This window comes from Taudactylus pleione, unplaced genomic scaffold (assembly GCF_031769625.1).
Source record: "Taudactylus pleione unplaced genomic scaffold, aTauple2 ptg000519l, whole genome shotgun sequence".
Classification (NCBI taxonomy): domain Eukaryota; kingdom Metazoa; phylum Chordata; class Amphibia; order Anura; family Myobatrachidae; genus Taudactylus; species Taudactylus pleione.
In genome coordinates, this window is record NW_028284921.1 from 731,968 (window position 1) to 748,497 (window position 16,530).

General features: G+C 44.7%; 1 protein-coding gene across 5 annotated transcripts in view; it reads left to right on the top strand.

The window, feature by feature from the left end:
- Positions 1–16,530, top strand: part of NSUN7 (NOP2/Sun RNA methyltransferase family member 7) — a 97,132-nt gene that overhangs the window by 42,696 nt on the left and 37,906 nt on the right. For all 5 annotated transcript variants that reach the window (XM_088450537.1, XM_088450535.1, XM_088450538.1 and 2 more), the window contains one exon: positions 15,485–15,543. In XM_088450537.1, coding sequence (XP_088306663.1) covers positions 15,485–15,543 — 59 coding nt within the window. The remainder of the gene's footprint in view (positions 1–15,484; positions 15,544–16,530) is intronic.

Here is a 16,530-nt window from a genome sequence, read left to right on the forward strand (position 1 = left end):
CAACTGCGGGTGTATCTGCATGCGAAATGCTTTGTTACAGAGTCAGCAGCTGTGACACTGTAATGTAGCGTCTCGCATTTAGATACACCAGCAAAACGCATTTGAAGAGGAAAAGACGATCGGCACTACCCAGTTGCGCCATGCTGGTTCTGTACAAGGCACAAAGAGGCTAGATGTATGTGGACACATCCGTGTGTGTGTGTGTGTGTGTGTGTGTGTGTGTGTGTGTGTGTGTGTGTGTGTGTGTGTGTGTGTGTGTGTATATATATATATATATATATATATATATATATATGTATGTATGTATGTATATATGTATGTATGGAATTACAGCTGTTTAATATGTAGTCCCCTCTTTTTCAAGGGACCAAAAGTAAATGGACAATTGACTCAAAAGCTATTTAGTGAGTATGTGCTGGTTATTCGTTCATTATCTCTTTACCAATTAAGGGCAGTATTCAATTTGGAGCGAAAAGTCGTCATTTTCGCCTATTTCAATTATCCCCGTATTCAATTATAAAGACTTTTCGCACCGGCGAAAAAGGGGATAAGTTCATGGCAAAAAAAAGTGCGAAATTGGGGTTTAGGGGTGCAGGCTTAAAAGAAATAGCCTGCACCCCTGGGAGTGTCATCTAAAAATAAACTGTGTCAAATAAAGTAAAACAAAAAAATCGGGACACCCCAAAAAATTTACTTTCATTTTGGGGGTAAAAAAAAATGGGGGACAAACTTCTAAAGTAATATCACAATAAAGTAATATGAATGAGAGCACTCTCATTCATATTACTTTATTGTGATATTGCTTGTTATTTCTGTTTGTGGAGTGTTCCCAAACGCTCCTTCTTGAGAGCTGCTGAATCAGCTGTTTTTAATTAATTTTATTAAAGTGCGCCTGATATATGATCCTTTGGAGCATATATAGAGTTTTTTAAACTTCTAAAGTAGCTAAATTACTTCCACAGGGTTTTCCAAATATGCGGCAGGTGTTTTCTTCAATGCGGCTTGTAGCGGCAGGTGCATTTTTGCTGAATTTTTAAAAATTACTTTAGAGACTTAAAAATATGCTTGTACCCATTTTGATGTACCCCAAATTTGATGAGAATAGTTATTTTTTCCCCCCCAAAAAAGCAAAGTGCTATTCTTCACCACTTCTTCATAGCCGCTATTATGCACCTGCCGCGGCTAATTAAAAACCCTGACAATATGCAGAAGGCCAAATCGGGGGGGTACCCATAGTGATTCCCCATGTCAGGACATTTTGGGGTGTGCCAGGATCAATTCCCGAAAATTGACAGGACTTTTCGCCGGGTCCCGATTCGGCACTTTTTAATTTGAATGCGGGGATAAGCGGGCACGAGCCCGATACTTTATCCCCACTCAAACCTCCGATGTGGAACGAAAAGTCCAGCACGGACTTTTCGCTCCCATATTGAATATGTCCCTAAGCTGGCAAAAGGTGAGTTGATTCCAGGTGTGATATTTGCACTTGGAAACTGTTGCTGTGAACTCACAACATGCAACCAAAGGAGATCTCATTGCAAGTGACACACGCCATCCATTGCAAGTGACACAGGCCATCCTTAGGCTGCAAACTAAAAAAAAAAAATCATTGGAGAGATAGTGGGAAACTTAGGACTGGCCTAATCACAGGTGAGCTTGGCAGCACAAAAAGTCCTGGACGTCCACGTGTGTGTGTGTGTGTGTGTGTGTGTGTGTGTGTGTGTGTGTGTGTGTGTGTGTGTGTGTGTGTGTGTATATATATATATATATATATATATATATATATATATATATATTTATTAGGGATGTGCAGGCTCGGATAGGTTCGAGTTTGCACGTGGAGTTCGGATTTTTCCCTCCAAAAAAACGGAACTCAGAACGAGGCAAAACGTCATTTTACATGGACGAACATCATCATTCCTTGTCTTTTGTCCAGGAATGATGATGTTCGTCCATGTAAGATGACGTTTTGCCTCGTTCTGAGTTCCGTTTTTTTTGAGGGAAAAATCCGAACTCCACGTGCAAACTCGAGCCTATCCGAGCCTGCACATCCTTAATATATATATATATATATATCAACCAATCAGCTTCTGTAATTTTTCAAAGACCGCCTGTAAAATGGCAGTTAGAAATTAATTGGTTGGTACTTTATCTCTCTCCACTTTCTCTCTCTGCCTACCCTACCTGCCGCCAGCTGTCCCTCATTCCTTGTTGTTTCTCCTTGCAGCCCCATGTACGTTGGTTGATGGATAGCTCCAGCCATCCACCAGTCAGTGTGTTTAGACATCCAGCCACTGTGATTGGAGGATGACCAAAGCCTTCCACCAATCAGCAGTCAAGTAACTCAGCCGGGAGACTGGCAGGAGACGATGCTGACCAATAATACTATAATATGTGTAACACAAATAGAGTGCTGAGGAGCATTCCCTGTCTGTCTCTTGGCCATCAGGTAAGTGGATGCAGCGTGCGTCGCAGGCAACTGGCGGCCCTCCCCAGCCCTGAAATTGTACAGGCCCGGGGGGGAGATGCCATACTGACCCCCGGCCCAGCTTGCCTTTGGGTGCAATTTATCATGTAGATTTTAGGTGCCAATAATTAAAAAGATAACACAAGCCTGTTGTGTAAAATGTTGCTGCTTTAAATCTATGGGCAACATTGCCACTGAGTCCAGAGAAGAAAAAAAAAATCCCAGAAGAAAAAAAAAAAAACAGCGCCAGTCCCCCCCGCGAGCTGTTGCTCGGAGGCTCCATTTGCCGGGTGCTAGTTGAGATTGTTACCAGCGGGCACCTGGCTCACTCCCTGCAGCGCTAGCTGAAAGCCGCGGCTCCTACAGTGAGCACTATGGGAGGGACGTCATGACGTCTCTCCCATAGATCCGAGGAGCCAGAGCTCACTCGTGAGCTCCGGCTCCCGCAGAGAGCACTATGGGAGGGACAATACTGTATTGTATCTTTCTCATGGTAGTGGTTTATGACTTTATTTAGTGTGTACTATATTTAAAATAGTTTGTAACATTCTCTGGCCAGATTTATAGTATTATACAGTATGTATTGTACTTTTCTTGATTGGCGTTCCTTCTTAAATGTTTATATTTTTGAAACATTAATCTATTATTCATGGGAAATATGTGAAGGGAAGTCCAGTAGGATTTTCTGCATCATTTAAAATAATTTATTTATTAATATATGAATTTTTGAGTTGACTTTATTAAACATTGGTTTAGATGATTTGTTTTATTAGGCTTTAGTAGTGTGAATTCTGTTTTTAGTTGATGGAAGATGTAATTTATGGGGCAGTGTTTTCATCCCTAGAAGAATGGCCTGAATGTATCTTAGTGTTTGTGAAGTCTGTTACGTGGACGTTTGCAGGTTGTTATATGTGTGGTATTATTTCTACTAGAAAGTCCCTGAGCTTTTCATCCTGCTGGTTGTATGTACACATTTCAACACGAGCTATAATATTTGCATTTCTGTGACGTAAAACACATGCCAAGAGACCATGCCAACAGAGTGTTATATGTTCACATATCAGTACTCACATCATGAAAGTACCGTAGTGAGGTTATTCAGTTTTGTTTGCCTATGTATATATGTGTTAATGTTTATTTTGATCCCTTTGTTATGAACACATTGATGTTAAACACTAGAGGGTGTTACCGTAACCTTTGACGGAACACACTCTGGGGTCTATTTACTAAGCAGTGTTAGGAGACAGAGTGAAAAGTGATAAGGTGCCAGCCAATCAGCTCCCAACTGTAATCTCACAGGCTGTGTTTGGAAAATGACAGTTAGGAGCTGGTTGGCTGGTACCTTTATCACTTTTCACTCTGTCTCCTAACACTGCTTAGTAAATAGACCCCTCTGTGCCTTTGTTGTGGCACTAAGGACATTTTCATTCGCCATACTGGACCTGATTCTGAGATGAACGCTAATTCCACCACGACTGCGTCTTTATGCTAATGCCGCAGCCGATGGAATTTGTACAGAGACTCCCAGCGGCTGTGGTGCTGATGCAACGCTTTTTGTAAAAAGTCGCACCATCAAACAGTGGGCCAGATTCTGACCCGCTCGCGAGCACTGAGTGCTCGCAAGCGGGTCGATGGTGCCCTAGTGCGCTAGCGCACGACGGAGGGAGCTCCGTCGTGCGCATGCGCGATACCCGAATAGCAACGACCAAGCCGTCGCTATGGATATCGCGCCAAAGGGGGCGTGCTGTCGATGGTGAGTGACAGCACGCCCCCTTTGCTGGGCGTGGCTGCCCAGACGGAGGTGTTCCCATGGAAACACTGATAGAGCCAAAAACACTCCAGGGCTTGCAGTAACGAGACCCTACCGCAGGGTTTCGTCGCAAGCCCGTCGCGACCATCTTTTTGGCCGCTCGCATAAGCTGTGGGTGGTCACCCACAGCTATGCGAGCAGCCAGGAGGCCGCTCCAATAACAGGTAGGAGGGCCCTGATTCAGAGCGAGCGTTATTGTCAGAGCGTCCGGCTCTGAATCGGGCCCAGTGTGCCAGCCCTATGGAGGTGCGGAATAAGTCTGAATAAGGCCGCTAGAATCAGTCGCTCACTACGTCATGCCCGTATCTGGCCAGCCACCCCCCTGTTATCACTGCATTCGCCTCTGAATCCGGCCTTCTCTGTGCAATTGCAAACTGATGCTGTGTAATATGTTACACCTGAATGTGATAAACATATTTACTATAGTTATCTTTTGCTTCCTATTTTTTCACACTGCAACAGGGGCGTCACTTGGTGGTGTGGGCCGCACCATATTACACAATCCTGGGGGTAACAACAAAATAGCAGAGCTGCTCTGCTATTTTGGTGTCATCCCCTCAGGTGGGTTCACCGAACAGTGCTACAGCGGTAATGGATGATGCGCCCATGTGCTGGGAGAAACACGCGGTCACTCTCCCAAAATGTCACACACCATGGGGCCACGCCTACTTCCACACACGCTCCCTGATGGCTTGCTAGAGAAGTCCCTAGGTACCGCACTGGGTGTCACCACCCATAGTGATGCCTCTGCACTGCACGTTACATGTTATGTGTTAGATAATTGTTATCTCTTGTTGTTTAATTCCTACTTTTCTTATGATTTCTCGTGTGCTTTCCCATAGCAATCAATCAGTTTCTAGCTATCATTTTATAGAATGTACTTGAGGAGCTGATTGGTTGCTATAGGCATCTTCTCCACTTGTCATCATTAGAAGGTTTGTTACATCTCCCCCTAATATCTTTAACTATTGCTACTTTTATAACTTCGGTGAAAGTTTTTTTGCTTTTTTTTAATTAATTTATTTTTTCGAAACTTTTTTAAAAAAAGTACAACTTTTTATTTTCCTTCTGCAGTCTCTCCCTTGCCGTTCTCCTCCCTCCCACCACCACACACTATAGCGCAAGATCCCCTTCCAGATTATTCAAGATGTTTTAATTTGGGATGTACTGTGATGGTTTACTCCTCATTCTACTCTCTCATTCTCCTTTAACAGACTGTAGATTGTTTTTTAAGACTGTGCTTCCTTAATAAACACATATTTGGTTAGTCAAGTTTTCTGAGCACGTAATGGAGAGTAATGTGTCTACCTGTGCTATCAAGCGTGACTGTTTCTGCTTGCCTATAAGCCAGGCGCACCTGTGCCATTGTCTGCCAGATGGAAGAAGCCAGGCTCAAACAGTATACTGTAGCTCTGGCCTTTGTGTTTGAACAAGACAACTTTATTGATCTTGAATAAAGTCATAAGTAGTACTGCCAGGATCTAGTCAGCATGTCGACACCACAGTTATTATTGTCGAAACGTCGATATTGAATGTGCTGGCATCTGCAGAATGTAGACATGTGTAATGTTGAAGGATAGGGTTAGGCTATAGGAAGGGAGATTAGAGTTAGGCACTAACTAGGGGGAGGGTTAGGGTTAGAGGTTAGCCATACTTACCGCTGGAAGTCATCCTGACATCACCGCCGGAATCGGAATACACCGCTGGAACTGCCGGACCTGCCATACCAGGTAAGTCACCACCAGATCACCAGGGACGTTTTGTCGACATTCTAATCATGTCGACATTATTACCATGTTGACATGTTCATGTCGACATAATGAATGTCGAAAAAATAAACCTTATCCATACTGCCTACCTATGTGCTATCTGCCCAACCTCATTGAACGAGCCTTATATCGATATGAAAGTTCTGCTTTTCCATTCGTCTATCAGCTATTTTTCTATATCTTGGTGGCCTAATTCGCAAATATTATTTGTGGGTTAACCCTCAAAAACACGTTTTTTGGGGGTACCCACAAATATTACATATCCACCAATTGTAACATGGAAGGACCCTCCATTTCCGACAGCAGAAGCAGCCTCCATAGGTTTTTATGTCTGGCTAGATGGTAAGACTTACGAGCATCATGTTAGCCACTGTAGCATATGGGCTACACTCCTCAGAATTACAGGGACCACGCATGTGCTGGCCACCGCACATGCGTGGTCATCAGTGTATGTGTAGTAGTGCTGCCGGATCCTGAGAGAGAAATGACGTAATCGGTAATGCCATCACTTCTATCACATTGCAGGGATTGTGTATTTTTTAATACATTTGGGTGGTACATCATTTCTTATTGCCGCGGATAGCAGCGATAATAAATTATAATTATCGGGTCTTATAATACACATGCCCTATGTGTGTTAAAGTTCCTGATAACATAGAGATGACCAAAGTTGCCAAGTCAACATACATGCCTAGGTCCTGATCAGGGGCGTATTTATAATGGGTGTGGGGTGTGCGGGGCACACCCGCCCCTGGGTCCGGGGGAGCCCGCACCGCACACACTGAACCTATAAAACTTACCTCTCCAGAGTCTCACGTCGGCTCCGCTGTCTGCGCCTGTAAAAACGACTGTAAAATGACCGCCGCAGTACAGGGAAAATGGCCGCAGCAGACATTTTCCCGGTGACCTGTGTATGCGCTATAGACTCTAGGCACACTCTAGTGACCAGAGTCTATAAGTGCGGCGATGGCCAAGCACCGCTCAGTGCGCAGCCGGCTGCCGGACGGAGAGGAGGGGGCCAGTGTCGGAGACTGCACACGTTCCCCCTCCTCTCTAGAAATGCCCCTTGTCCTGATGCTGAGTCAAACGTAAGCCTGTTAGAGGAGTGTATCTTGTGTGTTCTCACACTACTCATTTTCCAGATGTAGGTGTACACAGGTATGGGTGAGGCAGAGTCTTGGCATTTGCACTTGTGACTGAAGTGACGTAACTCGGCTGTATCGGGGTGTTCTAATGTAGGCAATGTATAGTGAGGGTGTGTCAAGGCAACTGCAGGCTATGTAGAGTTGGCGTATTATTTGCACCAAGTTTAGACTTGCACACTGATGATGATGAGCAGTGGTGTAACTTATGGAGGCAACTGAAGTATGGAGAAGGGAGGGTCAGCTACATCTTTATATGGTGTAGCCTGTGTAAATTGCTGTGCCCTACAGGCAGTGCGCTGCCACTTAACGCACGCTACATTTACACAGTTTGAACTATGTAAATCTCCCCGTTTCATCCTGCAATTCACCTCCTGGTTCCATGTAGGGGGTTGCTGGGGGCGTGAGAATGTTGCTAGGGGGCACGCCTGGAGACCTTTCCTCCTGGCACCCTGATCGGAAGTTCCGCCACTAATGACTCCTATCAAATCTAGGGATGTGCAGGCTTGGATAGGTTCGAGTGTACATGCCGAGTTTTGATTTTTCGACAAAAGTCCATGGAACCAGGAAGATGATGTTTGTCCATGAAAGATGACGTTTTGCCTCTTTCTGAGACCCGATTTTTGGAGGAAAAAAATCAGAACTCGGCATGCAAACTCAAACCTATCCGTGCCGGCACATCCCTAATCAAATCAAGCACACATATAGGGGGTAGGTGCAATCCAGAGATGCCTACAACTCTGCCATTATAAATACACTTTTATTTTAGGGGTGAGCGGGTTCGGGTTTCTGAAATCCGAGCCCCCCCGATCCGAGGCAGATCCGAGTCAGGCTCGACTTTTCCCGCCTGCCTCGGATCTGAAATCGAGGCAAAACCTCATCATCCCGCCTTCCGGGTCTCGCGGGTTTTGGATTCTATATAAGGTACCCGGGTCTGCGCCATTTTCTCACTCGGCTGTGGACAGTGAAGAGGGAGGGTGGGAGTTGGGGCTGGCTGGGCTGTGTAGTGTAGTGTTGTGCTGTGCTGCTGTTGTCCATAGGGGCTGTGTCCACTCCTCCAAAGTCCATAGGGGCTGGCTGTGTTGTGCTGTGCTGCTGTTGTCCATAGGGGCTGTGTCCACTCCAAAGTCCTGTGCAGTGTCCCAGTCCTAAAGGGGTGCTGTAGTGTTGTCCAGGGGGTGCTCTGTCCATCAGGGGTGCTCCCCCCAAGTGCAAAAAAAAAATAATATTTTTTCTGTGTTTGTGAATTATGTGCGCAGTAGCCGCACGTGCATCAACAAAGTAGTTCCAAGCGTGCGCCTCTGTCATAAGTAAAGGGCCGGCTGGCTTGTCCGTTAAAGAGTGCTGTAACCCCCCAAAGGGCACTCCAAAAAAAATGAAAAAATATATTTTTTTGTGTTTGAATTGTGTGCGCAGTAGCCGCACGTGCATCAACAAAGTAGTGCCAAGCGTGCGCCTGTGTCATAAGTAAAGGGCCGGCTGGCTTGACCGTTAAAGGGTGCTGTAACCCCCAAAGGGCGCTCCAAACAAAATAAAAAAATATTTTCTGTGTTTGTGAATTGTGTGCACTGTGGCTGCACGTGCATCAACAAAGGAGCAGCGCCAAGCGTGCGCCCTTGTCCCATAAGTAAAGGGCCGGCTGGCTCATTTCTTAAAGGATGGTGTAACCCACAAAGTGCACTAGTGTCCAACAAAAATAAAAAAATATTTTCTGTGTTTGTGTGCGCCTTAGCCGCACGTATATATCAATATAACATAAATGGAGGACCAAACTTTCTCCGATAAAAATAAAATAGGGAAAGATCAAGAACCACTTCCTCCTAGTGCTGTTGCTGCTGCTGGGAGTTGTTCATCATCCCAGAGAGGAAGTAGGAACACCACTACTTTTTACTAAACAATTGACCCTCCAACAGTCCTTAGCGAGGAGGATGAAGTACGACAGCAGTCATCCTGAATTGATGGAGGTAGTGTGTCCCCGGTTCCAAATCCCGTCTAGATTCCACCTGCATCCTCAAAGCAGCAGCGACAAGCGTGCGTCTGTCTAAGGGTGGTGTAACCCTCAAAGTGCGCTCCACAAACAATAAAAAATTCTTCTTTTTTTTTCTCTTTGTGAAATGTGTGGGCTGTAGCCGCACCTGCATCCTCAAAGCAGCAGCGACAAGCGTGCGTCTGTCTGTTAAAGGATTACATCGGTGACAGTATCCAAGTAGGCATGTCAGACAGTCCGTACATGTACTGGCAGGAAAAAGAGGCAATTTGGAGGCCCCTGTACAAACTGGCTCTATTTTACCTGAGTTGCCCCCCCACCATTGTGTACTCCGAAAGAGTGTTTAGTGCAGCTGGGAACCTTGTCAGCAAAAGGCGTAGGAGGTTGCTTCTAGAAAATGTGGAGAAGATGATGTTCATAAAAATGAATTATCAACTCTTCCAGGGAGACCAGCCTTGCAGAACGTACAGAGGGACCTGTGGTGGTGGATTCCAGCGGGGACGAGTTAATAGTCTGTGAGGATGAGGATGTACACAACACTGAAGAGGGTGAGGAATCGGTGGATGAGGATGATGAGGACGACATCTTGCCTCTGTAGAGCCAGTTTGTGCAGGGACAGATTAATTGCCAGCTTGTTTTGTGGGGGCCCAAACGAACCAATCTTTTCAGCCACAGTCGTGTGGCAGACCGTAGCGCTGAAATGATTGGTTTGTTAAAGTGTGCACATCCTGTTTATACAACATAAGAGTGGGTGGGAGGGCCCAAGGACAATTCCATCTTGCACCTCTTTTTTTTCTTTGCAATATGTACTGTTTGGGGCCTAGTTTTTCAAACTGCCATCCTGTCTGCCACTGCAGTGCCACTCCTAGATGGGCCACGTGTTTGTGCCGCCCACTTGTGTCGCTTAGCATAGCCTTTTGGACATAAAAACATTATTGTGAGGTGTTCAGAATAGACTGGAAATTAAGGTTATTGAGGTTAATAATAGCATAGGAGCAGAAAAACCAACACATTCTGTGATTTTAGCTGTTTTTATTCTTTTTTTTTTTTTAAAAATACAGATCCAAAACACAAAACCCAGAACCCATAACACGGAAGGGTGGTTTTGGCAAAACCAATCCAGATCCAAAACACTAAGAAAGATCCAGATCCAAAACACGAAAAGTGGCCGGTGCACACCCCTAATTTATTTATGTGCATGCAAATAGTATTATGTATTTGCAAAGTATTTAATACAAACTATATCATATGTTTTACTGATTTTATGACTACAATAATATACACAGAGTTACTTTATTGCGTACACTCTTTAAAATATTATTTAATATTTTATGTCCAGACTTATAATTTTATACATATTGTCCTTTTGTCACTGGTGCTTCAATGTTTTGGAGACATTAATAAATTGATTATGTGAAATACGCGGGCCGGCAACAGAAATCACGGGGCCACATTGTGTTAGGGCCTCCCCCCACCCCATCCCCAGGTGAAGCAGAAGGTGACGGGGAGGGTAACGGAGAGAGAAGGGTGAGAGGTAGGGGGTAAGTGTGGGCTCTAGTGCACACAAATGTGGATGTATGCTTAATTAACACACACAGAAACACTTCCCGGGGGCTGGTGTTACCACATTGTGCGTCACAGGCCGCCGGCAACAGCACAGCTTCACAGCGGAAAAGCCTGGCAACAGCATACAGCAGAGGAGGAGAAAACACTGGAGGAGGAGACGGGAGGGGAGGTTACGGCCCGTGGCAGTGTACTGTAATGAGTCAGTCTAACTCATTACAGTAGTGGTACCAATACTGCTGCGGGCCCATGACTGTAGCAGAGGCGAGCAGGCATAGCTGGTTTTTGTCTCTATGCCCCGCTGGGGCCCCTAGAATCTCGAGGGCCCAGTATAGCTGTGCCCCTAGGCCACCCCTGTTGCCGGGCCTGGAAATACGTATGTGAAGGGAAGCCCATAAGGATTTACTGCATTATTTTAATTTACTTAGTAATATAGAAATTTTGGAATATACTTTACTAAATGTAGGCTTACATGAATTTTTATTACATTGTCAGCACTGTGAATTTCTGCATTTAGTGTATGAGAGATATCATTCTCGGGGCAGTGTTTTCATCCCTGGAAGAAGCAGCCTGATTCATCTTAGTGTTTGTGGTGTCTCTTATATCCCTGTGTGAATGCTTGTAGGTTGTTTTATGTGTGTTATGGTTATTTCTAATAGAAGCCTGTGAGACTTTCATCCTTCTGATTGTATGTAGACGTACGCTGTTATATTTGTATTTCTGTGACACAAAACCACAAATATGCCTGGAAAAAGGTGCGTTTAGGCTTCTGTCCAACTCGTGGTAGGAACCCAATACGCCAACACTGAACGTTGTCTATTGTATGTCAGAATCCCCCCGTTACAGCCCACCGACATGTCCTTAGTCGCAAGTACTTGGTTCCAGAGCATGCACAAAAAATGCTCAGTATACATACGAAAGCATCTACGGCCAACTGCGTTCATCAGGTCCATCATTTTGCTGCTGTGTGCTTATGCTGTAAATCGGGTAGGCAACGTGTGACGCTCCAGTTGCTGTGCCTGCCAGGTCAACTATACAAGGACTTGGTGCAGCCAAGTGGGTGGGGGTGGCGTGAATCGGTTGACAATGCAATTCAGTCATTATGGCCCAGACCACTGCCCTGCTATGCAATGCCACAGTTATTACCAGTATTGTGAAATGAGGGACAAAATCACACGATTGTAAGCGAATTGCACCATCTGCTGTCCTGGACCGACCACTTTGCTTGTGGGCGGCCGTGGGCATCTGATGGAAGACTTGCCTACTAATAGATTCTACTAAGAGAGCCACCTGAGATTTCAGGAAAGTATGTGTTAGGGCATGCTAATACTGTGGCAGGGCATACTGGGATGTGTAGTTCCTCAGCAGCTGGAGTTCCACAAGTTGCCTACAGTGGCCCATACACCTACGCGATCAGCATCCGATCCGATTCACATCAGATTACCCTGCAGTCCCGTCGTCACCATTTCTTTTTTTTCTTTGCACAGGATCAGTCGTAAGATCGATCCTGTGCCTCACGCACTCATTAGGGAATAGGGACACAGTCATTGAAATGACTGTATTGCCACATGATGGATCGCATGAAAAAAAAAATGCCACGTTCTGAACACGATACGATGGAACATATGTGCTGCACATATGATCATAAGATACGATTGAAGGACCCAAGGGGGCGCGCATCGGATGAAAAAATGCACGATTACAACAAGACTGAACGTACGTCGAGTTGAAAATCGTGTGATCGTCTAGAAATCGCTTAGGTGTATGGGGGCCATACTCCTTCTGTAAAACATACGTTTACAGGAGAACTACAGCTCACAGCATGAGCTATCTCCTGTGAAATACATTATATTATTGTGAACTCCATAACATGTCACAAATAATATTTCCATTCCTGTTAGTAGTCTTGTATTATAACTTTTTATTCCTTCAATAAATGATGCATTACCAATTCAAACAAAAGCACCACTAAATTGCTTGCCATAATTACTATTATGTACGGATGACTACGCTCACAATAACTCAGACAAGTGTAGCTGTCATTTTCATACTGATGAATTGCAGCCATTTCTATTATTTCCAGTTTAGTGTCCATTAGTGAAACGGCAAAGTTACAGCACAATAAATAGCACATTTCCTGTCATTTCCACCTAAGATAATGCAGGTCTACTGCTGCTGCTGCTGAGATTTGTTATAACCATGTGACTCTGTTCAAGTGACAAAATAATATCACCTTCTCCGCAACTTGTCCGTGTGACCTGTGCATGATCAGAAATGGAAAGTGGGTTTTGCTTCCCAAGTATCCCCTCATATTTATGACAACATACACTTCCACAGGAATATCTCTCTATGGGGTCTATTCATCATCACTTAATTTCTACAAAAGCAGGTGAAAATGAACATTTTACAGATATCTCCTGCTTACCTTCCCCTTGCGGAATGGCCTGCTGTCCCCATACACTAGTATAGGACAGAATTCATCAAGCTCCTTGATGGCGAGTGCTTCCCGCTACCTGCTCCTTCCCTATGGGAAGGAGTCCCGGGTTGTGAAGAGGGTTCCTTTCGGATCCCTCCGCCCCTGTCCGTCTCCTTCCGCCGGACTTTGGGGCTCTTGTGCGCATGCATGACCTGTAGGTCACACATGCGCACTAGTGTCACTGCTCCGAAAGGAGCAGTGAAGCCGCATGCGGGGTCAGATGATTTTCGGGTATGCAATGGTCTGCGGCAAGTTAGAATGTTAATTATCGGGGTCTGTTCGGACCCTGATAATTAACAACATGAATAGACACCTATATATGTATATTTCTGTCTTTCTTTCTTGTGACTTCTGAAATATGACTCCCCTGCTTTTATGGGACCCCTTTTTGTACGCTATCCCACTTACCTTCATTCCCTTCCTGTCATCCTGTTACAGCCCCTGTCACATGCAGCTCTGTCCTCACTAACATAATCTTGGATAGATCACTGCTTCCCAGAATGTGTAACTGCACATGTCTCCTAAAATAATCTGTGCTGCTCTGAATATGGTAATGATCTGACTTCACCCACTTCAGTTCTAAACTGGTTCTGCATAAATGTGCAATTGCTATGAACATATGGCTTAAAATAAGACTAAGTAGTCAGCCCCAAATATATGGCCGGGATGTACTAATGGCTGAAATGCCCTGTTTTCTGAGTTTTGGTCACACCATATGTACCAAGCTCCGGGATACAATACATTTCGGAGCTGGGACTCGTGGGTAACACCATCTTTAGATGGCATTTCCAATTGCAAATATACAGCTTCAGGGGCCAGTGGCGTCACGCGGGGGGTGCGGGCTGCACCCGGGTGTCACCCGCCGAGGGGTGACACCAAGGTGCAGACTGACACTCCCCCACAGTGACAGGAGCCGGGTGCTGTACTGTAGTATTAAGTGCAGCACCCGGCTCCTGACACTGTGAGGAAGCCGGCACTGCAACCCCCCCCCAGTAATATGTAATATTGAGAACAGGACCACGACGGGGGGTTGGGCTGCGAGGCCACGCCCCATTTTCAGGGCGCACCGCTGCGCAGCGCTCAAGACATCCCTCCCCGTATCGGGTGACACCATGGGGAGAGACGCCACTGTCAGAGGCCATGGTTAGTATGATGGAGGAGAGTAGCCAGATTAGACCCCTGGTTAGCGCAAATGTCGATAGTGCGACTGATGTTACATCGATGTTGGTGTGTTCACAATCTCCATGGCAAATGCTCAGACAGCGCAGCCTGAAAGTGGGCATTTCCCCACTTGTACACTCCATCTCACCGTCCCGCACGAAGGGAAGGCTGAGATTAGCATTTGCATATTCCTGCAACCGCTATAGCGAGACCGTGGCTGCATTACCAACCATCTCTGAATCAGGCCCTAAGTTTCAAATTCCTATATAACAAAGTTCTTCATAAATTATTATAATATGCTTTATTTACATATACTATGATTGGCAATGAAATGATGGTTCGTCTTACCTATAGTACAATGGGCAGTTCATGGAAATTCCACCTGTACGTAAGTGGAAAATGTAATTAAAAGGGAAATTATTCAGCAGTAATTTACTAATAGTAACAATGTATGTTGCTAGCTACAGGACACTGTGTTTAATCAGCATGTTTTCCTATGATAAGGCTCTGCAAATACTGATAATACTGCCTCTGCTAAATGCTGGTCACACTATCATTTTGTTTGTTTCTTTCCAAACTCACAATTGCATTCCTGTACAAGATTGTTTCTAAACTGTAGTCCTCACGCACCATCAACAGCTCATGTTTTCAGGATTTCTTTAATCACGCAGAGATTATAGCAACTAACAAGTGTCTCACATAGTACTTAATGAAAAATATTCTAGACTGAATGCTAATTCATCAGATTTTCGACCACATGTACTGTAATAATAATTTAGTATGAAGTTATATATTCCATATACCCCAAAGGCCCTTCAATGCACATTCCTTCTGTAATCTCCCCTGGCATCAGTGTTATCACACCTGGGAGCGCTAAGAAAAATATCAGCCTCAGGCATGGCCACACCCCTTTGTGAATATGTAGATCATGTGCTGCGTTGCTGGAGGGGTGTGGCCACAACAACTAATAGCATTCGAGACCCGGGTCCCTGAACATGCCTAGGTACTTTGTACCTGTAACCTCCCCCCTCCCCTGTGTTAATACTGTATCTTTTTCCCACTTGTCACAAATGTTTTCCATTTATTAATATATGAATTATTATTTTTAGACCAAGATCTTCTGGAGACAGTATTACTTACCAGTGGCTTCTATCATTCCCAAGATTTGGTGAGTACAATTTTCAAGTGGACTTACCCAACTAGAGCAAAGATAAGAAAAAGTTTTTAAACATTTTGTTTTTACACCATTTTCTGGAAAATAAATATTTAGGATGTACATGTATTTTTATCCGTTTTTTGTTTTTTTCACTACAGATAATTTTCACCTCTTTATAGTCATTCTCTAGTCTCTTTAGGTAAAATAATTTCCAACTTATGAATACGGATGGCCGCATTCACGCCAAAAAGCTCCTCTTAGCGCGCCAGGTTTTGAGACTCTTCTAGCATCGGGCATCTTTTTTATGTCTTTCTTTGCCAAAAATGCGTCTTAAGGCACACATCCACTAGCAGGTCTCAAAACTACTGCAGGATTACAATGTCGTTTGACAGTCTGTGCTGTGCCTACATGGAACGAGCAGTCATTCACACATCAGTCATCCCCTAACATGCTCAACCTAACGTTATCGTCAGGTTGTTCAGCATGTTTGGCCAATGATAGATGTCTAAAACGACCAGCGGGAGCTCGCATCGCTAGTCGTTTTAGACATTTTAATGAAAGACTTGCGAACCATTAATGAATGAGTGAATGATATAGTTATCGTTAAATCGCTCATTTTAATCGTGTAGTGGATGTGCGCCTTTAGTCACAATGCGATGCGACTAGAAAGACTGTGCTGAGTGCACACATATATACAAGTGTTGTATATCAATTTAATCAGCACAGTCGCATCGCATTGAAAATTTAGGCGCATTTTCGCCAGAAAAAGATGCTTGGTGCTAGCAGAGTAGCGTGTAACCTGCCAGCTCACGCCAGGCAAATCGCGCTGCGTGGCGTATTGAGGCTAGATGTATGAGGACACATCTGTAGGGATTACTGATTTAGTTTGAAATGCTTAAAGCAGTTATATCAAACTTGACAACTTAATTTTCCCCTTCAGGACTGTTCCCGCAAGAGCAGATCATGCATGAGATAACTGTGGGGGTGGGGCTGGGTGAT